The 24,824-nt window shown below is 36.3% G+C and overlaps 2 protein-coding genes across 2 annotated transcripts; one reads left to right on the forward strand and one right to left on the reverse strand.

Moving 5' to 3' along the window:
• Positions 1–237: 237 nt before the first annotated feature.
• cdk9 (cyclin-dependent kinase 9 (CDC2-related kinase)) lies at positions 238–6,710 on the reverse strand. The gene is made up of 8 exons (XM_077497668.1): positions 6,547–6,710; positions 6,310–6,423; positions 5,538–5,619; positions 4,830–4,920; positions 4,553–4,719; positions 2,788–2,959; positions 2,432–2,580; positions 238–1,129 (listed from the first exon to the last, which is right to left on the reverse strand). Exons 1-8 carry the CDS (start codon positions 6,585–6,587, stop codon positions 764–766), a joined length of 1,182 nt encoding a protein of 393 aa, XP_077353794.1. The 5' UTR covers positions 6,588–6,710; the 3' UTR covers positions 238–763.
• Positions 6,711–8,619: 1,909 nt separating this feature from the next.
• fpgs (folylpolyglutamate synthase) lies at positions 8,620–24,543 on the forward strand. The gene is made up of 15 exons (XM_077497667.1): positions 8,620–8,796; positions 10,097–10,225; positions 10,375–10,428; positions 12,023–12,087; positions 13,641–13,755; positions 14,439–14,516; positions 14,721–14,782; positions 14,983–15,085; positions 16,961–17,038; positions 17,213–17,360; positions 17,480–17,563; positions 18,862–19,012; positions 19,295–19,370; positions 20,942–21,008; positions 23,707–24,543. Exons 1-15 carry the CDS (start codon positions 8,653–8,655, stop codon positions 24,081–24,083), a joined length of 1,731 nt encoding a protein of 576 aa, XP_077353793.1. The 5' UTR covers positions 8,620–8,652; the 3' UTR covers positions 24,084–24,543.
• Positions 24,544–24,824: the final 281 nt, after the last annotated feature.

The raw sequence follows: 24,824 nt of genomic DNA on the forward strand, positions 1-24,824 counted from the left end.
TCACTAAAAAACAAATCGTTCATTCTGAACCTAATGTTTGTAAACTTTTTTTGGCAACTGCATCAGTTCCTTAAGGTGTAAAATGTAAAATAATAATATCTGCTCCTATGTTCCATCAGGATGGGTCCAAAATGCATGGAAACTGTTCCCACCCCATCTTTTCTACATGTGACAATTTTGTGATATACGTGACCGTGAGAATAAGCGGTTGAGAAAATGGATGGGTGGATGCCCAAACACGTTTCAAGGTTTTGATTTTAATCAAAATAGACAATTTCTGTACAAAACAAAACCCCATTATTTCCACAGTCCTTCACCATCCAAATATGGTTTTTGTGTATGTCACAGTTGCCCATGAGTGGAGTGCGGCTGCCCACACTTTAATCCCTCAAAACAATATCTGCGTCCAAAAATCTGGACAAGTGAGGAAATTTAAAAAAAACAAAAAAAAAACAAAAAAAAAAAAAAAACTTGGCATTCTGATTTCACAATCCAACATGGCCTTTGTTCAATGAAAGTGTTCCGGAATGCTATCATCCGTCTTTTTACTTGTAAACCAAGAATTATGTCAAAACATAACATACGCCGTGCAGGTTTTGGATCGACTATGAGTCACGATTGCCTGCAGTGAAGCCATCCCAAGCAGGAAGTGGTCATGCAACAAAGCTGGAGATGAGAATAGGTAGTTTCCTGCGCTTTCTAACCAAACATTAAGCATGTTGAGCTCCTTTAACAAAACAAAACAAAACAAAAAAAATCTTGCCTAAAACACTCTGTCAAACTCAGTCTGACTGGTGGTGGCAGGGTTCCTGTTCTGGTTGGGCGGCTGTTGGGGCATGTGGCCTCTCCGCCGGGGAGGAGCCAGATATTCAAACATGGAGGTGTTGTGCGTGGACAGCATGTTCTTCAGGTCCGACGGCATCGGGTCAGACCAGAAAAAGTCATGGTTGAGGGCGTCGTCGCTGTCTGTACGCTGGGCTGGGTCCAGGACCAGCAGCTTGTCGATCAGGTCCAGCGCATACGGGTCTTTGACGTAAGCTTTCAGACGATCCTTCACTTTCCTCTTTTGGCCTTTCGGCAGCTCCATTTTCTGGTATAGTTCGTACTTCTTGTCCACACCTGGCCACACCTTCGGGTGAGACAAAAAAAAAATCAATGAAAAACTTACGAGTGCTCCAAGGTTTCCAAGTTAAAAGCATGTTAACACACAAATAAGAAAATGTGTCTGGATGTGAGACTTGGGCTTAGTTACACTCTATAAAAACAGCTTAATATTGACACTTTTTTAAAAATGTTTTTATACAATGGTACCTTGAGATATGAGGTTAACTCATTGCGTAACCATGCTCAGAACCCAAAACACTGATAACTCAAATCATCTTTTCCAGGGGAAATTAATAGAAATGGCATTAATATGTTCCAGCCTCATCCAAAACACTTTGATTGTGTTTTTTTAATAAGGAAAATGGAACAAATAATATATTATTATACTTTATAAAAACATACATTAGGCTGCACGATAATGGAAAATCATGCGTTATAGTTGCTGACTATAGCGATAGATATCGTTGCGATATTTAACATGTACCTAAGGAAATTACATTTTTATGATATAATGAAAAAATTACATTTTTTTTTCATGCTGCAAAATAAGTAAACTCAATATATTTTTAGTTCATTAATTGTAATTACACCTCGGTAATGTTCAACTATTGGATGGCTATGCACATTTTAGTTTGTGGCTGACTGGTCAAATTCAGATAAAAGCATAAAATTCCATATAAAACGTATTGCATGTCTTTGCGATATACATATTGCATGGCCCAATATCATGATATGAATATTTTCTCGATATATTGTGCAGCCCTAACATAAATTAATAATCCAACAACAAAATTTCCTCTAAAATTGTCTTTTTTTTTTCAAATTTTGAAAAAAAAAATAATAATTACATCAGAATTAGCCGAACAATATGAATCAGTCAAGAAATGTGTAAATCAGAGGTAAGTATTTTAGAATCAAATTTTTCATCTTTTATTTTTAAATTTTAAAAATAAAGATGGAAATAGTTAAGAGCGGAACAGTTCAGAGTTGGAGCAGTTCGAATGGCTCTGGAAATTTGGAAATTAGACATAACCAAATTTTAATTTGTATTTTTTATTTAGAACAGTAACAACAAGATGGATGGAAAGAGTGTCATAAAATAAGTGTCTGTCGGTTAGTGAATGTGAGGCCAGTTGGTGGCTTTTGACAAGGTGCTTCATTTTCAACAGAGGAATTCCATGGTAACATGGAATTCTGGGGGAAAAAATAGCAGTTCCTTTCCAGAACTAAAAAAAAAATTGATAATTGAGTGAATTCAATTACAAGCTTGGTCACAGAATCAATTAATCTTGTAAATCAAGTAGCTTAGTGTGATGTGAAGACGTACCTCAGCCGTGATGGAGCCACAAAGCTGGCTGATGAGAGTGAGCTGGTGCTGCTCGGTGTTCCCTTGCATGATGGGACTTCTTGTCCACATCTCTGCCATGATGCAACCTGCTCCCCACAAGTCAATCGGGGGGCCGTAGTCTCGCTCACCTGTGAAATAATATGCAACAATATCATATCAAAGTACATTTTTAATATAATCAACTCATGTCATTCTATTAGTTCCCCACTAGGTGGCAGTAAATTCTACACATTAACCCTTCAACCTGGATTTGCAAATCAACATGATAATCTAGAAATGACAAATATTTCTGGAATCCATCTGTGATGTATACGGCTCCTGCGTTGACTCCTTACCGAGCAGCAGCTCCGGAGGTCTGTACCACAAGGTGACCACACGGTTGGTGTAGCGGTTCCCTTGGCTGTTTTTGGCTAGACTGAAAGCTCGAGCCAAACCAAAGTCAGCCAGTTTGAGGACACCATCTCTGGTGATGAGCACATTGGCCGCCTTCATGTCTCTGTGAAGGATCTGACAACAAAACGCAACATGATTACTAGGGGTGTGAATTGCCTAGTACCTGACGATTCGATTCGTATCACGATTCACAGGTCACGATTCGATACCGATTAATCCCGATACGAATTTATAAGTCGATTGTTGCGATTTTTTTTCATTCAAATTTAGAACATACTAATCAGTAAGCTTGTAGAGTGTAAGATTTATATGAAAATGTATTATTGATTTATCTGAAATTTCAGTCTTATAGAGGTTGTAATCTGTTTCATGTTTGAACAGCATTAAAATAAAATATTAAGGCTTAATGTTCATTAATATAACATTCTTCCATGCTTAAGGTGTGAACCCTAACCCGAAGTCAGACGTTTTGTTGAATATTTTTCCATTAAAAATGGAAGTTTAAAAATCGATTCACACACACACAAAAAAAAAAAAAAAAAAAAAAAAAAAAAAAGGCAATGATGATAAGACGTTGAATCTGTAAGACTACCGAATGAACAATTCTGAGCTCTTAAAAAAAAAAAAAAAAAAAGATTTTTTTTTTTTTATTGAATCGATTCGAGAATCGCGCGATGTAGTATCGCGATATATCGCCGAATCGATTTTTTTTAACACCCCTAATGATTACCGTATTTTTCGGATTATACGTCGCTCCGGATTCTAAATCGCACCAGACAAAAAATGCATAATTAAGAAGGAAAAAAAATATATAAGTCGCACTGGAGTATAAGTCGCATTTTTGGGGGAAATTTATTTGGTAAAATTCAACACCAAAAACATACATGTCATCTTGAAAGGCAATTTAAAATAAAAATAAAAGAGAGAACAACAGGCTGAATTAGTGTACGGCATACTAACGTTACATGACTGACATGCTTGGTAACGTCAGTAACGACGTAACATATTAAGAGTTTGTAGCGAGCAGTGACGGGAGTCGGAGGCGGAGTGTTGAAGCACGGAGCCAAAGGCTGGCGTTTTATTGACATCAGCTTCTGAGGTCTTAACAGCAACTCCCCACTCAGCTGGAAGCTAACAGGCTAACTCCCCTTTTCCACATAACAAAACCTTCCGAACCGGAACGCTCCCTTCGTCCCAACGTTCCGTGGGTGAATTTTGTTCCCATCACTACAAGTTATTCATATAACTTTAGCATAAAGAACATGCTAACAAGTTTACCAAACTATCAGTTTCACTCCAAATCACTAAATCCAATGAAAACTTCATCCTTGGTGTCACTTTTAAACAACTCCCCCAACTCGGGAGGTAGACGATGCTCTTCTACCAGCAATGTTGAACTTATCAACACAGGCCTAGAGCGCCCTCTTGTGGTTTAGTGTGAAAATAACATGTGAAATTATATAATAATGTGTTAATTTCACACATAAGTCACACCAGAGTATAAGTCGTACCCCCAGCCAAACTATGGAAAAAACTGCGACTTATAATCCGAAAAATACGGTATGTACTTTATTCCTAAGGTTAACAATCAAACTGGGTGACTTTGTCGTTAGCGTGGCAATAAACATTTGCCCTTTATTTTTATTTATTTATTAACAACCAAGTGTATCTAATTATACAAAACTTGAACATGTATATTTGTCTTACCTTGTTTCTGTGGATGTAGTACAACCCATTGAGCAACATTTGCATGACCTTCTTGATCTCTGCCAGGGTGAACTTTACATTTGTGTTGCTAAGCAGTCCGGCCAGGTCGTGCTCACAAAAGTCAAACACCAGATAGATGCTGCCTTTGTATCGGTTGTACTGGGTAGCTAGAAAAATGATGAGAAGCAGATCCAACTTCAAACACTAGAACACACTTACGGTCTCATAAAAAGCATGACACTAATGCCTTAACTTGTAAGCTAGTAATGACACCAACCTTTGGTTCTGCAGATCTCAATCAGATTCACCACATTCTCATGTTTGAGCAGCTGCAGGATTTTTATTTCTCGTAGAGCAGTGATTGGGAACTGAAACAGCAACCAGAGAGCAATTTGATGTATAACTGGCCACACAATGATATATTTATAAAATGTGTCTGAATAAATGTAACTAAATGATACACAGCACAATTTACAATTCTAGTAGGGACATCTAAAGCAGAATTTCCTCCTGGTACTCATGTCACCATTATGCCGTCAGAACAAGGTTTTAATTCCCTTTTCGCCAGAACTGAACCGTGCCACAGAGTTCAATTACTGCGCCAACACCTGACAAAAAAAAAATTTGCGGTTTGGCATTGACAAATTCACGTATTCACATATTCTTTGTGACTCTATACCCAATTATTTGCAGAATTCTAGCTAGTCGTGATTTTCAGAACGTAATAAAAAACAAAAATTCTGTTTTAATGTATGGTGTTTCGAGACAATGAATGGTTACTGACTGCCATAAATATGCCAAGAGAACACCAAACTAGTTATCCTCTTAACTAAACTGTGAAGTTCTCAGGAGTCATTGTAGATTTGTGATTGACAGTCTAGAGTGGATAAATACAATGGCTGTGCCTACGTTTGCTGCGGCTGCCCTTTCCCTTTCAAATAGTAGGAGCTGGTCTAGTGTTAAAAGTAGAATGACAACGTCTTACCCCTTCCTTCTCGTTTTCCATTAAAACTTTCTTCAACGCAACCTTTTTTCCAGTCTGTCTGTGTTTTGCTTTAAACACCTCCCTGTGAAAGACAGGATGAATGAGACAAGTTGTTCAGACACTCACATGAAATTATCGTGTTATGAAACTTTCAAAATCAAATTATTAAAATATTATTATATACGCAACATGTAGGCTATATTAATACAGTGTGGATATTTGCCATGACTGCCAACTCGCAAAGTAGAGCTATTTTGCCGTGAATCGTGCGAGAACTATGAGTACAAATTATGTGCCAGTGAAGCAAAGTGCTATGTCATGGCAACAAAACCTGCTCCGTACTCCCCCCCACATTATTTTTTACTACAATTTCTTGACAACATGTAGCTCTGAGTGGGTTATGGTAAGGGTGGTAATGCTGATAACAGCATATATTTGATAGAAAAACAAAGTGCATATTTCGTGAAGATAAAGAAGGGGTGAAGCGAGGGAGGAACCACATCCAGTGCATGACTCCGGCGATTGGCCAATCAAATCCGTTCACGGCAAAATAACGCTTGCCAGTCATGGCAAAATAGCCACTGCCCCTTTAATACCAGTGTAACCACACATACAGTCGCAACAAATGTGTTAAATAATGTGAAGAGGTTAAGGTTAGATTAGCGTAGCCAACCAAAGGTTGTTTACAAGTCGTTAGCAATTAGCTTGGTACGGCACGTTCTAAGGGAGCCATGATTCTCTCTCAGGTACAGTGTACACATACAGTACTCACCCAAATGTACCTTGTCCTATTTTTGCTAGTTTTTCATATTTGGAGAACTCGTCGCAGAAAGGGAATTCCACTCCATCGTAGTATTTGGACATAATGGCGGCCTCTCGGTCAGGCCTGCATATGAGACATTGCGGTTGCTATTAAGCTAAAGTTATACAAGCCTAACAAACCTAAGTGAGCATTTCAATCAACAAATAAAAGACAGTAATAAGATGTGTTTTATGTGGGAAGTCTTACTTTTCAGCCGCCGCGGAGTTATTGTTTTTTTCTCGCTGCATCGCTGCTATCTCAAGTTTGCCGGTAGCACGTCTGTACGTAGCGTAGGATCTGCTTCGTATTGTTTGGGTGAGGCTGCCAACCAGCGTTCAAGCATACCACCGCCACCTACCGGACTGGAGTATGGATTAGCAGCTCGCACTTTTTTTTTTTTTTTAAACTTCAGTCCTTATGTTGGTACTGTACAGATTTTAACCACTCATCACCTATTTACTAGCATTATCCAAACTAAAAGTTGCATTGGTGGAATTAACATTGTACATTGCACTGTAACTACAGTATATGGCATTCAGCGCGACCTAAGTCAATGATATAATCATACAATAGTACATAATATTGTATAATAATGATAATATAACAATAATAATAATGATAATAATAATAATAATAATAATAATAATAATAATAATAATAATAATAATAATAATAATAGAATCATATAAATGAATAAACGAGCAAATAAATAAATGAACATTCTTTAACATCCTTGACCTAGTTTTGTTATAGCTTTTTTTTAAAGTCATTTTTTTCACCGTATCCCCACTGCCAACTCTCGAACAATCAACTTCTAACCACCGACTTTATGAAGTCATATTAGGAATGTTTGATACTATTTTTTTCTTTCAGGTACCAGTACGAGTGCACAACTCTTGATTAGTCACCGACACCAATACAAAAAAAAAAAAAAAAAAAGAGATAACTTTAAAGAAAGACCAACAAATCCCAGTATAGCATTTGTTTCAGTGCATGAAACAAATGGCACTTTTATATTCTTATTCTAATTTCAAATTTCTAGTTCCTGATCATAAATCGGCCACAAGAGGGCAGCCGAAGTGAAGTATGGTCCTGCCCATCCCGAAAATAAATCTTTCTGATGTGTTGCTATCCACTTTCCATTCACAGTCCATCCGATTTTGCAAAACTCACAATGCCTGCATTTAATACCACACGGAATCAGGGGCGGATCTAGAAAAATATTTTTGGGGTGGCAAGAAGGGGGCTGGCATTTCTGAGGGCAGGCAACAAAAGTTTTTTTTTTGTTTGTTTGTTTTTTGTTTGTTTGTTTTTCCCCTTTCAATAACGCTGTTTTCCCCCTTTCAATAACGCTAATACTGTCATCTAAAGCCTGGCACGCACGAAGCGCCATCGGCGCTCAGTCACCATCCGTGCTTGGTAATTCTCCACCTTTCAACATCGTCGCCTCGTGTGTGAGGGGCATTTCATGAGTGTGGGTGGTACTGTGCCATTGGCACCGAGTATCAAATATGTTTAAGAATTTCTGCGCTCAGGTGCACTCTTCATACACCAAATATAGCAACGCAACTAAAGGAACATCTGCGGTCAAAATTAATAATGTGATTAATTTGCGTTAATACATGATTAACGTGATAATTTTAATTAATGACTTAACGCTTTAACTTTGACAGCCCTAGTTTTTAGCCAGTTGTGGGCAGTTTATGGTGGAGGTAACATACATTGCGATGCCAAAGGCCACGTTCTAAATGTTTTAAAAATGGTCTGTCATTTTAAATAAAAGTGACAATATATATTTAATTCATTACAAGACAAATGTATTGTGTGGTTTTATGGTATTGGTGGTTGTCAGTCACGATGTGTCATTTTGAAAATCTGTGTGCCTCTGTTGGAAATCCAAAAACGAGTTGCTTCCACTCTTAAAAATATTTTTAATGTTAATTTTCATTTAGAAAAACGAATTTTGTGACCAGGATTGTATTTAACTATAAATGAGCTATATTATGAATATGAATGTAATGTTTATGATGCAATAAATCAAGGGAGTAGTCACTCAAGGGTAAATGATTTTTTTTAAAGATCTTGTTCCTGTTTTTACGCATTTATTTATTGATTTCTAATTTGAACCTTTTTTAAAATATCTATTTTTTTTGTCTTTATTGCAAAACATATATGACTGATCAAAAATCAAGTTCCATAATTTATTGCACAGCCAGAAAATGAATGAAGACTTACTTCCGCGACGTCACCAAACTCGTCACGCCCCCACACCATATATGGTGCCGACTTCCCTTGACAGCTTAGCGTCCAATAATGGTCTGCATGTCGCGAGTGTGGAAGCCGTGTGTGTTAACGGCCAGGCTCAGACGGCGGGTCTGGTCGTGCAGGTTGGCGGGCTTTCCAGTCCAACGCTACAGCACGAAGACTGCTCCTCATATTCCGGGAATGGAGTACCAGGTGAGCGCTGTCCGTACGAACCTTCCGCGGCACGCCGCTTGCTAGCTCGCCCTGGCTAGCTAGTTTGTCAAGTTTTAATCGCTACTTTAGAGCCGCATCAAAGTTTTCCCGTTACCCGTTAGCATGGCTGACAGGAGTACACTCCGAATAGGCATCATTTGACGCCTTGTCATCGGAATATCATATTAATTCTGTATGAATCTAGTGCGCCTGTGTCATCCGAAGCGTGGACACTGGACGGATTTTTTTTTTTGGCTCCACTGAAATGCCACATGGAATGATTGTGACTTAGCTAAACGTCAAAGTGTAAGCAGACCGTGAATGCAACACGTGCTTATCCCGTTTATGAGTTGAATAATAAAAGCAGGCGTTAACTTTATTTTTGTGTTGTTTAGTACTCGTGATGACAGACGGTAGACACTTTGTTTTCATCACTTCAACTTGGAGTAAACGTCAAATGCTGCTGACGTCTCACATAGCTTTTTATCTATCTATCTATCTATCTATCTATCTATCTATCTATCTATCTATCTAAACAAACTTAGGCAATAAATTGAACCTTATTGTTATGAATAAACATTAACTTGTTCATGTTTCATGAAACAATGATCAGAGGTGTCAAAATTATTGACGTTCATTACTCAAGTAGAGGTACGGATAGCATTTAAAAAAAGACGTATAGAGTAGGAGAAGTTTCAGTATCAACTCCGGCATTTTACGAGTGTAAAAGTGATGCAAGGAGGAACATGCATTGAAGTGGAAGTCGAGTCAAAAATGTTCTTCACAATGTGTTTTTTGTGGTCTAATAGTCTAAACATGGTTTTAATATTAATTTATCTCGCTTACATCTTACATGCCTTACTACAAATGCATCTTAGGTAAAATAGTTCGGATGTTATGGTAATTGTAAACCTTCAAACAACTGCTACTTTAACATGCACACAGTTTTTTTTTTTTTTTTTTTAACCCCATTTTTCAGGTATTGATGTTTCTCAGCGTGTTTGGGAGAATTGTTAGGGTTTAATTGTTACCTCAATGCAGTTATGTCACATTTGTGAAATTGCCAACTTTGTCGATTGCTTAATCAGTTATTTAACCAAATAGTAGTTGTGTAAAAAAAAAAAAAAAAAAAAAGGCCTTCATTCATTGATAAAGGTGTTGCCTCACCAATGAGCAATAAGTGCTGAATTTATCTGTAAATCAATACTCCAATCATGTACAATTGTATTATATCAGCATGACCGAAGCACAATGAATTCCATCGTATTATGTTATAAATGCTTTACTGCTTTTGTTTCAGGATGCCATTTGTACCCTCAACACGTTACAGACCAACGCCGGTGCTCTGGAGCAAGTACGGCGGGAGCGGAGCAACCCTGAGCTGCAACTTCAAGCCATGAGAGGCTTCCTGGAACGTGCTGGCCTCACTGTGAGTGTGCAGTACAGTTTTAAACTCAAATAGTCCGTAGGTCACATTCTATGACTAATCATTACAAAGAAAGCTATTGTTTGATGTGATCGCTTCAGGACTTACAAAGTATTACATCATTGGTTATCTTGTGTGTGTGGTTTTCAAAGGTGAAGGAACTAGACCACCTCAACATCATTCACGTGACAGGAACAAAGGGCAAGGTGAGCTGACACCGGTGTAGATGTGAGAAGAATCCAACCAGTCTTTTTGTATGTGTGCCACTTGCTAGCAGATCGACTGTTGGAAAAGTACAGTTGTTAACGTTTCAAACTAGCTCGTCATGCGGGCTGTGATTGTGAGATTACGATTTCAATGCCGTAGCTATCCACATCTATGATCCAGATCTCCTCATACTGGAAATGTCAGACTTATTCCTCTTTCTCATCTACTATCAGCTTCACACATAAGGCTGTGCATGTAATTGAAATTCAATCTACAATCCACCTTTACAAAATTAGCATAATCATAAAGAAAAGATTAATACTAATACCTTGAGTTGTTTAAATTTATACATTTGCACCGTTTTTAAATTTTAAAATAATTAATACATTTTGTTAAATTCAAAAGGAACTTGCATAATTATAGTCTTTCAAAGAATTTCATGTCTATATATATATATATATATATATATATATATATATATATATATATATATATATATATATATATATATATATATATGCGCAACATGTAAGGTGCACTTACATGTTGCACTGCTCATTGATTTAAAACAAAAACACACACAAAAAGACGTACCGTAGTTGACGTCATTTAATGTTTATGGCGGCTGTCAGGTTAATCAATACTGACACTTTTATAATTCACACAGACACAAAAAGGAGAGTAAGACACCTTAATACCTTGCCAACGGATGCATATTGTATTTTGGTCTCCACGCGAAAGATCTTCGAGAGCAGTTTTGCCAGCCTGGCAAAACCCTTTCCCCCAGCTGCAAACACTGTATGTGGTATCAATGATTATGAAAACTTAGCAAATGTATGATAAAAACAATATAGTTAGATCAATCAAATCATCTTCTGCAAATCACTCTTGTTAGTTAATTCTTCTTAAGTCAACAATTATTCTATCAGCGGCATACATCGTGATTTTACTAATCGTTATAAAACGTTTTTGGCGCTCAAAGAGTTAAGCATTTTCTTTTTTAGTACCAAACAATAAATGATCGTCCTACTGCACAGTGCACATGCTGCACTTCTACTTCAAGTTTTTGCCAACATAAATGTACATTATAATAAATTCAGTTTGGTCTAAAAGGAACTTGCATAATTAGTGTTTCTATTTTTTTAAATTGGTCTTAAAATTTTTAAATGTGTAAACATTTTCCTGTTTTGTACCCAAAAATAAATGATCGTCCTACTGCAGAGTGCACAAGTTGTACTCCAACTTGAAGTTGAAAAAAATAGTTTGAATAATTGTGATTTCAATTATTGCCAAAAATAATCATGATCATTATGTTTTCCATAATCAAGCAGCCCTATTCAGTATTCATATATCTTGCGCGACAAGAGGGAATGCATTTCTGCACCTTTTTGTATCCTAAGCACAAATGTAAAGGTCACTCTTGCATACTTTAATTAGAAAATGTATTGTATTTATCCTGATTTATGTCTTATGTTTTATTTACAGCACTTTGTTACAGCCGCTGCTGCTGTTAAAGTGCTATAAAAATCAAGTTGAGTGATTAAGAAGGGAGTGACAAAAATATTACATAATGTTTTGATTTTTGTGTTTCAGGGGTCAACGTGTGCATTTACTGAGCAGATTTTGAGAGGTTATGGCTTCCGAACAGGATTTTACAGGTAAAGTGGTCACAATCAAATCAAGTCTTAAAATTGAAAAAGATATTGTACGAAAAGTTATTTTGTTTACATACAAGCCCCCACATAGTTTACTTCAAATGTCTAATCTGGCAGTGATTGCAATCACGTTGAGTCAAATAGAAGGTTTTAGATGTTTTGGCTTTTTTCCTACTTTCTTTTCCTAACTAGGTTTCTAGCTAGTGTATTAAAATTTAAAATGCACTGAAATTTCTGTCTTATGGATGTTTTGTAGATGGAAATAATATCAATTATGTGGCTGCTTTCCGCTATGAGTTTGTCTTTTTTTTCTTCTCTCCTTCCTTCCTTCCTTCCTTCCTTCCTTCCTTCCTTCCTCCACTGAGTCATTGTACTGTGCTTCTTTTTCTTTGCTGTCTGCTTCTGTGGTTCACATTTTCCTCTCACTTTGCTTCATTAGTTTTCTGTTTCATTGGTGGTGGATGGAAGATATAGAAAGATAACCACTACTTTCAGATACGCTATATGTTAGGGAAAAAAAATAGAAATGTCTACAATTCTATCTGTATTGTTATTTTTTTACTATACCACGACAGGTAAATAAAATATAGATATGTATCTCAACTTACCCAAAAATATTTGCACAATCCATCGGAAAAGAGTTTCACATATTCACTGGTTGAATATTTTAATGCTGTTTTTCGATGAGAGAGCTGCTCGACAGTCGACACGGCGTCTTGGTCCTGTTTGATTGTTCTTCCTTCAGGGTTTTTCCTTGTCTCTATAAGCATAATATGGAGGACCAAAACTGCCAAATTTCGAAATAAATAACTAACTAAATAAATAAATGTCTAAAAGTGAAAATAAAAATGAATATTAAAAAAATATAATTTGAAAATTATATCTAAAAAAATAAATATAAATATTTTATATTAAATAATATAATTAAATAATTATAAAATTAATTATTTATTCCCTTTATTTATTTAGTCATTTATTTTAGTCATTTATTTATCGATTTATTTAGACATGTATTTCGTTATTTATTTAGTCATATAGTTAGTCATATATTTATTTTGAATTTTGGCAGTTTTATATAAATGACTAAATATATGACTAAATAAATAAATGACGAAATAAATACATAAATGACTAAATAAATGTATGTCTAAATAAATAAATAAATAAATGAATGTCTAAATAAATAAATGACTAAAAGTGAAAATAAAAACTGATTTATTTTCATTTACATTTATTTTTTTAGACATAATTTTTCGAATTGTATATATTTTTTTATATTAATTTTTCTTTTCACTTTTATTTATTTATTTATGTGGTCATTTATTTATTTCAAATTTTGCCAATTTTGGCCCTCCGTAGCATAATGCTTGCTTGCTTACATCACGTGTCTTTATATGTAAAGTGCCTTGAGAAAATCTCTGTGAATTGGCATACACACTACAAATAACAATATTGATTCGTTGTTCATTATTTGTATTGGAGTATGTTTACATTTCGAAAGCCTTCTAGTTCTTTTCAGTTTTCTTTTGTTTGTTTTCTTTTTTTTTTTTTTGTAGTTCCCCACATTTGGTCCAAGTAAGAGAGAGGATTCGAATCAACGGACAGCCGATTGGAAAAGACCTGTTTACGAAATATTTCTGGCAGGTTTATGGACGGCTGGATGAAACAAAGGTGGGAAGTGAAGCAAGTCATGCACATTGCAGTATTTAATTCCCCTTCAAAATGTTGTTACTGAATTATTAGAAAACATATTGCTTTATTGAGGCTATTGAAATCGTGTTCTGAATTGTGTAGTACAAAATGTCGCCCTTGACATAGTGATGAGCATGAGCCGCACGTGACGCGTGCAGTTGGGTCACATTACTTGAATTAAGTGACTGGAAATTCTTTCCTGATGGAACTCAATTTGGTGCGGTAAAGTGCTAACTCTTGCTATCTGACGCTTTCTTTTTAAATACACCACTTGCAAATGTGATGCCAAGTTGCATGTGTTGTGGCTGGGGAGTAGCTTTGAAAAGGGGGAAAAAAGGATGCTCGTTTATGGTCACTGTAAATAATACATTTTAAAATTGGATGTTTATCTATGTAGGTCCCAAAGCATTTGAACAGGAACTGTTTTTTTTTATTTTTTATTTTTAAGGATTTTACATTTTGCACATGTATCTGAAATAAAAACTTAGATTTTCAACTCACAGGTTGCATTAAAATGTCGTAATTAGAGCTACTTTACTCTGCATTCCTCCAGTGTCGGGGACGGCATAAAGCTTAAATCTTCAAAGCCCAATTATAACAAATGTAACTGATACCACAGAGTCATTCTTGTTGAAGTTATTTCATCTCCTTCTAACTTTTAGGATGCCTACAATGGGACAATGCCTGCATACTTCCGCTTCCTCACCATCTTGGCCTTCCATGTCTTCCTTCAGGAGAAGGTAAGCATTCACATTGCATTGTTTGGACCTGGGATTTGATCTGAATTCTGATTGACACATACTCTATCTCCCCATCACCGTAGTAAAAAGCTTGTCCCTCTAATTATCAAACTACATTGTTCAAGACGGGAAGCATGAATCGTATTTTGATGAAATCCCGTCAGTCGGATCTACAGGGATTTTTAATCTCGGTCCTTTATTCAGGTGGATTTGGCTGTGATTGAAGTTGGGATTGGTGGCGCGTATGACTGCACCAACATTATAAGGTAAAATAAACGTTTTCCCCTGTAATAATGAAATGCTCTATGAATAAATGATGTAAAAAAAAAAAAAAAGACACATTGGATGGGTCGTCTTTGGAGCGACAGTGTTGGACATTGCAGTTACTGTTTTGTAATATTTACCTTTTTTTTTTTTTTATTTTATTTTATTTTATTTTTTTTAACTTGACTGTCCACCTCCATAGGAGGCCGTGGGTGTGTGGCATCTCTTCTCTGGGAATAGATCACACGCAGATTCTTGGAGACACAATAGAGAAGATTTCTTGGCAAAAAGGGGGCATCTTTAAGGTCAGTGTTGGGATCACACAAGCAAATACTGTATGATACTGCAGGGTTTCCACCTGCGTTTTTATGGTAGCAGTCCTCTCGAGAGGGGTTAGACTCTCTTCCACTCTGGAGTTTCCCACGGTGAGAGGCGCAGAGCCGTTAAAAAAATATAAGGCGAAAATTATATCCAAAAAAATTAATATAAATGAAAATAAATCCGTATTTATTCACTTTTTGTCATTTATTTATTTAGTCATTCATTTATTTATTTAGTCATTTTTTTTAGTCATTTATTTATCTAACTATTTATGTATTTATTTATTTAGTCATTTACTTTGAATTTTGGCAGTTTTGGGTCGTACTACCAAGTTGAAATGTTATTCAAATGAGGGGGCGGTCCTAAGCGTATCTTGGGTTGGACTCCGCCGTTGCAAACTGTCTGTCGTTGGTCGAGTGAGCAGCTCGGCGAACAAGAGTCTCGCCGTTTGCAATGGTGACCTCCAGCAATTGACGACTATCTTGTCCACTTGTCTAACAGCTCAAGTCGCAAGTTGAGGTGACAGTGGACACGATCGTCGTCCATTGCTGGAGCTCTCTCCATTGCAAGCCGGCGAGACTTCCTTGTTCACTTGTTCACGAGCTGCTCACTCGACCCATGACAGGCAGTTTGCAATGGTAGAGTCCAAACAACACAAGCTTAGGACCGCCCCCACATTTGTATAACATTTCCACTTGTCAGTATTGGCCAAAACTGCCAAAATTCAAAATAATAAATGACTAAATAAATAAATGACTAAAAGTCTAAATAAAAAATGTATTTCCATTTATATATATATTTTTTTTATATAATTTTCAAATTATATATAATTTTTATATTCATTTTTATTTTCATTTTTAGTCATTTATTTATTTATTTATTTAGTCATTTATTTAGTTTGAAATTTGGCAGTTTTGGTCCTCCATAGTGTTACGCTTGTTTTGAATACAGCCGCTCCCTTCCACACACAAACACAACTGCTACCTCTGCCACCCTACCCTCAAGAGTTGCGCCGTCATACAAAGCAATCGCTCCTGTGAGGGATCACACTTACTCAATACGAGACATTTATTTCTGTGAGGGGGGCTGACGCCTTTCTCGTGTACACTTTGTTGACAAAATGTTGAAGTTACAACACATTAGGTACCAAAGAAAAATGAAATGTGCTGACTAGATTATTGTAAACCACGAAGGGCTTCCTTATAATTGTTTATATGACACAGAAAAGCTGCTGTGGTGGGGCTGTCATGTTGTTTATAAACTTAACAAAATTTAATGATTTGGTGCCTCCTGTGAAAAAAGTTTATCTGCTATAATGAGACAGCCACTTGAACATCTCACGAATACCAAATATTGAGTCTAAGAGTGCCTAATCTCTTGGAACAAACAATTGTCACACAATTTGTACTGCATGGAAACGGCTAGGAGTCTTATGCTAATGTAACTCATGCAAATAGATCTGTAAATATTAACGGCGGTAAACAAAAATATTGTAGTGTTGTTTTAATAAGACACCATTATGTGGTAATCAGGAAAAAGAAACAACAAATAGTTTATTCAGCTATATTAAAATGACATATCTATACATATTAACAATAAACTTAACCAGATGTGCCGTGTATTTGAGTTCATCCATGAGGGACATCGCAACGTCATAGAAAATTCCTGAAGTGAGTCGTTATGTAGGTCCCTACTCTTCCTGGCTATACATTTGATGTGACTCTGATCACATCTGTTTATCTACATTATTACTCAATCTTGTTGCCACTATGCGGCAATATATTAGCTTCATCTCCTCTTCCCTTCCTCATTTACATGTTCTGTATTTTTATTTTTATTTTTTTTTTTCTTCTTTTTAGCCAGGAGTCCCTGCTTTCACAGTAAAACAGCCAGAAGAGGCGATGGATGTGCTGAGGGACAGGGCCAAAGAGATCAACGTAATCAACCATCCATTTAATGTACCTTTTTTATGGGGGGCATATGATGGAAAACATTTTATAACTTTTAATTTAGACACTTGGAAACTGTTTTAAATTGTGTAAATAATGCACAATGTGTCTCCTTTGAAATTTATTTTGTGTGACTGACTCCGCCCGACCTGTTTGTTGTAGTGTCCTCTGTGGGTGTGTCCGGACTTTGAGGACTATCAGGCAAACTGTGGACCTTTAAAATTGGGCTTGGCAGGACAGCACCAGCGGTCCAATGCCTCACTGGCCCTGCAGCTGAGTCACACTTGGTTGCAAAGGAGATGTCAACCAGGTAAAGGGTGGGAGTCTTACTTGGGAATTTGATTGATCACTTTTGAAATTCACACACCAAGTAGAAATGTGTTTAATAAATTGTAAAGCTGTTTTTTTTTTTTTTTTTTTTTTAAACAGATGAAAAGTTTTTATCAACTGGTGTTGAGACCTCAGTTATACGTGAAGCAACTTACTTCAAGCCCTCGCCCATCATGAAGAAAGGTACAGCTTTGAAAATGTTTAAACTCACTGTTGAGCTGACCAACATGTCGTTGATATATTTTAAAACCATAAGAGACGGCTGTATTTGATTCATTTGTGTTTTGTTAGTGAAAGCCTGTTACAAGCTGAATATTTTTTATATTCTGTTTTACTGAATATTTATATATATATATATATTCCAAAAAACAGAAGAAAAAAAAATTCCAAAAAACTGAGCACCAACTTCTGTTTTTCAGAGTATTTTTTTTTGGGACCTCTGAACTCCAAATGACCCGTTGCAGACCACTGACCTGTATATGACTGGATAGCCAATAGCCCATACACGCCAGTGCAAGCTGTTGAAGTTACAGGACGGCCATCTTGTTACTCCCACATTGCGAGCAGACTACTGTATAAACTATATGGTATACGTACAGATGAGACATATACAGCTTGTAGGCAGTTGGTATAAGGCCGGAGGTGGGGTGGGGGTTTTGTGCCGTGGTGGTCACTATTTTTTGTTTTTATTTTTATTTTTATTTTTGCAAGGAAAAAACTCCAAAACGGAACAAAACACCCACCCACCCAGCCTCCGGCCTTATACTAACCACCTACGAGCTGTGTATGTCTCATCTGTACGTATACCGTATATTTTATACAGTAGTCTGCTCGCGAGGTGGGAGAAACAAGATGGCCGCCCTGTGACTTCAACTTCTTGCACTAGCGTGTATGGGCTATCGGCTATCCAGTCATATATACAGGTCAGTGGTCTGCAACAAGTCATTTGGAGTTCAGAGGTCCAAAAAAAATTACTCTGAAAAACAGAAGTTGGTGCTCTGTTTTTTGGAATATTTTTTTTTTCCTGTTTTTTGGATTTAATTTTTTTTCCTGTTTTCCTCATTAATATCACCGCCCACCCCGTTGTTTTTACATGAGTATTTTTTTTTTCTGTTTTTCTGAATATTTTTTCCCTGTTTTTTGGGGGGGGACAGAAAAGAATAGAAAAAGACAGAAAAAAATATTTAGTAAAACAGGAAAAAAATACTCAAAAAAACAAAGCTCCCCCAAAAACTTAGTCAGAAAAAAACAAGTTTTTTTGTTTTGTTTTGTTTTTTCTTTTCAAGTGAATGCAATACGCTTCCGTAACAATCACAATATTGAGGAAAAGAAAACCAATTGTTTTTCGAAATCGTTCAGCCCTACTCCAAACCACAAAAGTTAAGAGGCATTTATGATGTTCCTGGTCCAAATATTCCAACATTAACACAAGACAAATGTGACGGAATCCACTCATTTCTGTTTTCTTTTTGTGACATCAGCACTAGCAGACACTGAGTGGGCCGGAAGAAATCAAACGATTAAACATGGCGCAGTCACATACTTCTTGGATGGTGCTCACACCAGGCGTAGTATGCAGGCCTGTGTAAATTGGTTCCAAGAGACTGCAGCCCAGCAAGAAGTCAACACAAGGTGAGCATCCGTCTCAGAAGTCAATATTTATGGAGGATGAAGTTAAGCAACAATAATTAATACAGTAATGCTAAAAAGTTTTTTTTGGCAAATAGTAACCTGACTAATATTTTACCATGAGCTAAAAACACACGTTAAGAAATTATCTCACCTTGATGAGCCTAGCTTCAAGTTTAGTCAGCCTGATCAATTCTGGTGTTTTTTGTTGTTTATATTTAGCACCACTATCCCATCACATGTTCAGAGAGTATTTATGATGCAAAACCTTGACGTGTGTTGCAGTGCACCTGTTGCAAGAATTTTACTGTTTAATGCCACAGGGGAGAGAGACTGTGCAGCCATGCTTAAACTTCTTGTGGTGAGTAGCCTGTAACGACTCCTGATATAAGTAGATGTTAATTTGAGATATGTATGCCACTTACAATTATTATAATACACATTATTAATTAGAATGCTAATTACAACATACTGAAAATATTATTTTTGGGTTGACATCCCCTTTAATTGGAAGTGCATTTTTAAAGGGATTCTTGACCCATTTAGCCATTTTCATCAGTAAGAAGATATTTTGTCTGTAATTAATGTGATAACTTCATTATTTTTTATGTACAATTAGTACCCTTAACTCTTTGAGTGCCAAAAACGTTTAGTAACGATTAGTAAAATCACAATGTATGCCGCCATAAACGTTAAATAACGTCAACTACTTTTTTAAAAGGGCCAGTGCAACGTCTACGGGCACCACTGCCTGGCCAATAGGTTGTGGAATCAAAAACATTCACTAACTATGGCCAGCAGATGGCAGCATTGTATCTCTTTTCAATGGGCTGCAGGTGTATGAAATTACAATGCAACATGATGAAATCTGATGAAATAGAACATTTTCAAGGAAGATAACGTGTGGCAGTAAAAGAGTTAAAATCGCATTTTGCCACATGCTGTCAACTGAAGATAACATCACTTGTGCTCGGGAAACGGGTAACAGCCAATCATGGCTCAGTTTGCTAACATCACCCAACCAAACTCAGAAAACAGGTGAACCGTGATTGGCCGTTACTTGTTTTGTGAGCACCTGTGATGTCATTTTCAGTCAACAGTAAGTGGCAAAATGTGTTTTTAAAGCCAACGTATTTTGACTTTGCATAATTCTTTTTATTGACAAAATCCATCTTTATGAATTTCACTTAAGACAGGGTTATTTATTTATTTTTATTTAATTTTTTTTTCTAGCCTTCACTTAACATAAATGCTTTTATAAAGAGTCTGTTTTGGCCTGACATATTTAACGTTTTATATTGTCATGGCTTAAATTATTTAGAATGTACATTGTTTATAATATAATAAAATGAAATTTAATGAGGGTCTTTCTCTTTAAGCTTGAACGTGCTGCGACCCATATTTTTTTGTTTTTAATTTAACATACTGGTAAAGTTTTTGAAGCTAGATAACACTTTGTCAGCAGCACGTGTGTGCATTGTGCAATCTACTTCAACATTTTCTTGATCTAAAAACAGTGACTGTGTTTAGAGCTTGAAAAGGCGAATTTCTCATGTGCTTGAAAACGTGGCATGGCGCATATGTGACTTCACTCTCCCATATGGGAATGCAAATTGCGAAGTCCTGAATTCCTTCCTAATCAAATGTTGTCAAATGTTACTCGCAGTTAAGGCAATTAACTGCAATACAATTTTATAGTGAAGAGTATCAGTTAGTGTACTTGTATGTTAGCTCTGAACGGCATCACTGCATACAGTAATATTCCAATAACTCCCCTCAGAATCTCTTTGACTCTCAGCTGGTTGATTCCATACGTATACAATTACACAATAAGTTTGCTAGTTTGGTTCCTCCAAATTTTGAAAGTATTACTGTAGATCCAATTTTAATAGGAAAACCTCATTTACACATTTTGTTTTTCTGTTGTTTCAGCCATGCCATTTTGATTTTGCTGTGTTTTGTCCTAACATCACTGAGACCATCACTTCTTGTAATGCAGGTGAGTTCTTTCAGTCCCACTGAAAAGGTGCTTTTGCACTATTGGGAATCGACAAAAAAAGATTATGGCTGAATCACAACGTTATAGGTGACCAAGCTACACGTTGCGAGATTCAACTAATCAAAATGGAAGCGAAACAATAGACATCAGCCTTACTTGGCTTTTGTTTTGAAGTTGGCACTCAGCAGAAATCGTGGCGGCTCACTTGGCTTCAAATTGAGGCTGGCCCCACTGCAGTCAAGCTGATTGACTGAGCTGCATTATTCTGGTGCACAAAAATGTGATGACAGCTGTAACTCAATTTCCAGTGCTCATGCGTACCGCTTATGTGCACCCCTGGCTATAACTCTTTAAGCAATGGCTTAAACACGGACATGCAGCAACAAATGTAGGAAGACAATGCAACAATACTTAGTCATATATTCCTTAACCTTATTATATTATTAAAAAGTCTAATATTAGTGTTGTAATTATGAGGTGAAAAGAGTTGACATTTCAATGAACATGGTAGTCTTTGTAGTTGGTCTTGTCCTGATGAGCTCCCATGTGGATAAGGCAGACACGCCAGAAAGAGCAATGCAATCACTTGATAGTGTTACTATTTTTTTTGTATCCTTTTTAATTCTATTTATGTAATCACTGGATTTTATTTTATTTTTTTAAATCAAGTACAATGTTATGGTGTGCCGTAATACTTAAAAAATGGGGAAGCTGAGACTGATTAATTGCATTTCCATTCATTTCAATGAGGTGTAAGATTTTTTTTTTCTCTCTCCTTTAAAAAAAAAAAAAAAATATATATATATATATATATTTTTTTTTTTTTTTTTTTGAGATATGGGCATGGTCATGAACTGAATTCATCTTGAATCTCACCATTGTAACAGTTCCAGGAGTCACCAACCTTTTATTTTTTTTTATTTATTTATTTTAATTATTATTATTATTATTATTAAAAGGAAGAAAGAACCTAACATTAAAGCATCCTAGAAAATATATGTCCAGCCTCTTCTGTTGAAATTAAAAGCTGAAGTATTTAACCCTATAAAACCTGAACCATGAAATATATGAGAGAAAATTCTGATTCTTTGTAAATAGTTTTTATTGGTCCCTTTGAACAAGTTTTTTTTTTTTTTTTTTTTTTATATCAACTTCCACATATGACTTTTGATTTGTCATATTTTGATACACAATGCATTGGTTGGCAACCAGTCCAGGGTATCCCCCGCCTACTGCCCAGAGCCAGCTGAGATAGGCGCCAGCAGCCCCCGCGACCCTTGTGAGGAATAAGCGGTCAAGAAAATGGATGGATGGATGATACACAATGCTTTAAATTCATACATTTCTGTCAAAAATATTATAATAAATAGACATATCAAACATATTAGTCTGTACAAAAATCAGAACATTTCCCACTATTATTAAGTCTCTCCCAATTGGGGCGATGTTGCAAGGTTGCTGGAAAAGCCATTAGCTGGGTTATACTGCCCTCTAATGGATTATCCTTGCAATGCAATATATACTCGTGAAATAAAGCAGGGGTGTCCGGACTTTTTCCATTAGAGGGCCACATACAGAAAATCAGAAGGATGCAGGGGCCACATAATGTTATGGAGAGAAGTTGTGTTTAGTCCTAAAAATTGTACAAATGATTTATTTGTGCTTTTGCGTACTTAGAAAAATGCTACAGTATATGAACCAATTTATTTCTAATATGGCAGTAGGGTTATTATCGTTTTGTAATTTTTTATTTTAGTTTTTATTTATTAGAGTGGTTCTGTTAGTTTTTATTAGTTTCGTTCTTTAAAAAATGCTTAGTTTTAGTTTTTTAGTTTACCGTAGTTTAATTTTTGTTTTGTTTTTATTTTAAATGTGTATTACTTGTGCGCAATATTTATAAAAAAAAAAAAAAAAACACCATGGGCGCATCATCTGAAGGTGCTTTTCTATTGGCTGCTGCTCGATAACGTAACTTCTGTGTGATACTTTCAGACGTCATTATTCCGGTTTATATCAAAATAAATCTACTAAAAATCACATTTAAAATCAGCCCCAACGGCTCATACATTAAATTAATTAACAAAGACTAAAACAAAGGAGATGTTTGCTATAATTATAGTTAGTTTTGTAAACATAAGATGTAGTTTCAGTTAGTTTTTTAAAAAGCATTTTCATTTTTATTTTATTTTGGTAACAATATTGTTTTTTGGAATTTAGTTTTAGTGAACTAAAATAACCTTTTAATGGCATCTGTTTTTCGATGCCCTCCCTTCTTACTTTGACCATCTCCAAACATTTATTTTATTTGAACTGATTCAAATGCCATTTTTAGCATAAGTCGCGGGCCACTGAAAAATGGACAGCGGGCCGCAAATGGCCCCCGGGCCGTAGTTTGGACACCTCTGAAATAAAGGGCTTAAAATGTCCTGTATTTAATATGACACGTTTGGCGTTGTAGGGTTTTTAATGTCATATCACAACAGTTGAATGTGGTTACGTAATGAGGATAAGGAGTTGTACATTATCATCTTATGTAAGCCACATGACACATATTTAAGGCAACCCAGGTAGCATTCATTTGGTTGGCTGCTTTCTGATGTAGTTAGATAACCTACACCACCTTTCCATCAGCGAGACTGTACATTGTAAGCAACTTGCTATCTGTCGTTAGATCATCTGTTCTCTCTCTGCCTCACAGACCAACAGAACTTCAACGTGTCAGTGGAGCACATGCTGACTCGCTGCTTGGATAACGAGAGAAGCTGGCGCCTGCACAACAGCGCCAGGAACGCCGGTGGCACCCCACTACTCATTTCGGACAGCTTGTCTTTGGTCCCTGAGGAGAAAGCGGACACGCTGGTGTTTCCCTGCATCCGCAGCGCCCTTCAGTGGATCACACAGGGTAGGGATCCAGTGCTAGCGGACCCTTCCAAAAAAGTAACGCCGTTGAAACCCAGCGTGATCGCTAAAGCTGCTCCACTTTGCGATGCTGAAGAGATCCACGTCCTTATCACTGGAAGCCTCCACCTGGTGGGAGGCGCACTCAAACATCTTGTCCCTGAATCCTCCAAGTAAATGGGATATGAATTTGAATCTGGCAAAAATTGGATTCCAGCGTAGGGATATGAAATGTAATATTTAGGGCTACCACATTAATTAGAGTGACCTGGTGTGGGTTATTTGAAGCAAGGCGGTTTCCCCACTCAGAATGGCCCCAAACCTTACGCACAACAGTGCCAAACTGAAGTCTTAAGTCCCACTTGAAGTCAAATGTGTTTACATAACGGGCACATTCATCAAAACAAGATAAAGTGACATTGTTTGTAATTCATTGATTCCAAATGCTAATTATTATTATTATTATTTGTATTTTCAATAAAACACGTCTATATTGGAAGGAAAATCTATTTGGAATACTTGACCACTTTTTGGTCTTTCTTTCTTTCTTTTTTTTTTTTTCTTCCTACTTTTATTTCTCCATACTCTAATTGACAGTTTTTCATGTAAATAAATAACACTGTTTGCAAGAATCAAATTCTCTACATGTCGTGTATTTTGATTATTGTAATATTTTTCCTTTGCATTTTAATCGTGCAATACATGACAGTATATGCACTGTATATTCATGAAAGATTTTATGCAAAGGTCATCAATTTAATGTGGTGTGAATGGGAAGGTTGATGCAAAAAATATGTTCTTCTTGACCCTATTAGTCTAAACGCAGTATTCTGATTAAAGGGATACTGGACTCGTTGAGCCATTTTCAGCACTAAAAGTATTTTGTCAGAATGAATTTGATAACTACGGGTTTTTTTT

The sequence above is a fragment of the Festucalex cinctus genome, chromosome 15 (assembly GCF_051991245.1).
Source record: "Festucalex cinctus isolate MCC-2025b chromosome 15, RoL_Fcin_1.0, whole genome shotgun sequence".
Taxonomy (NCBI): domain Eukaryota; kingdom Metazoa; phylum Chordata; class Actinopteri; order Syngnathiformes; family Syngnathidae; genus Festucalex; species Festucalex cinctus.

Bases quoted from the DNA above. Each gene is read 5' to 3' on its own strand.
- cdk9 (XM_077497668.1), bottom strand. From the start codon at position 6,587: ATGCAGCGAGAAAAAAACAATAACTCCGCGGCGGCTGAAAA. The intron at 6,424-6,546 runs GTAAGACTTCCC...TCTCATATGCAG, and splicing joins AACTCCGCGGCGGCTGAAAA to GCCTGACCGAGAGGCCGCCA. The intron at 1,130-2,431 runs GTACGTCTTCAC...TCTCACCCGAAG, and splicing joins GTGGCTCCATCACGGCTGAG to GTGTGGCCAGGTGTGGACAA.
- fpgs (XM_077497667.1), top strand. From the start codon at position 8,653: ATGGTCTGCATGTCGCGAGTGTGGAAGCCGTGTGTGTTAACGGCCAGG. The intron at 12,088-13,640 runs GTAAAGTGGTCA...TTTTTTTTGTAG, and splicing joins TTCCGAACAGGATTTTACAG to TTCCCCACATTTGGTCCAAG. The intron at 19,371-20,941 runs GTGAGTAGCCTG...CTGTTGTTTCAG, and splicing joins CCATGCTTAAACTTCTTGTG to CCATGCCATTTTGATTTTGC.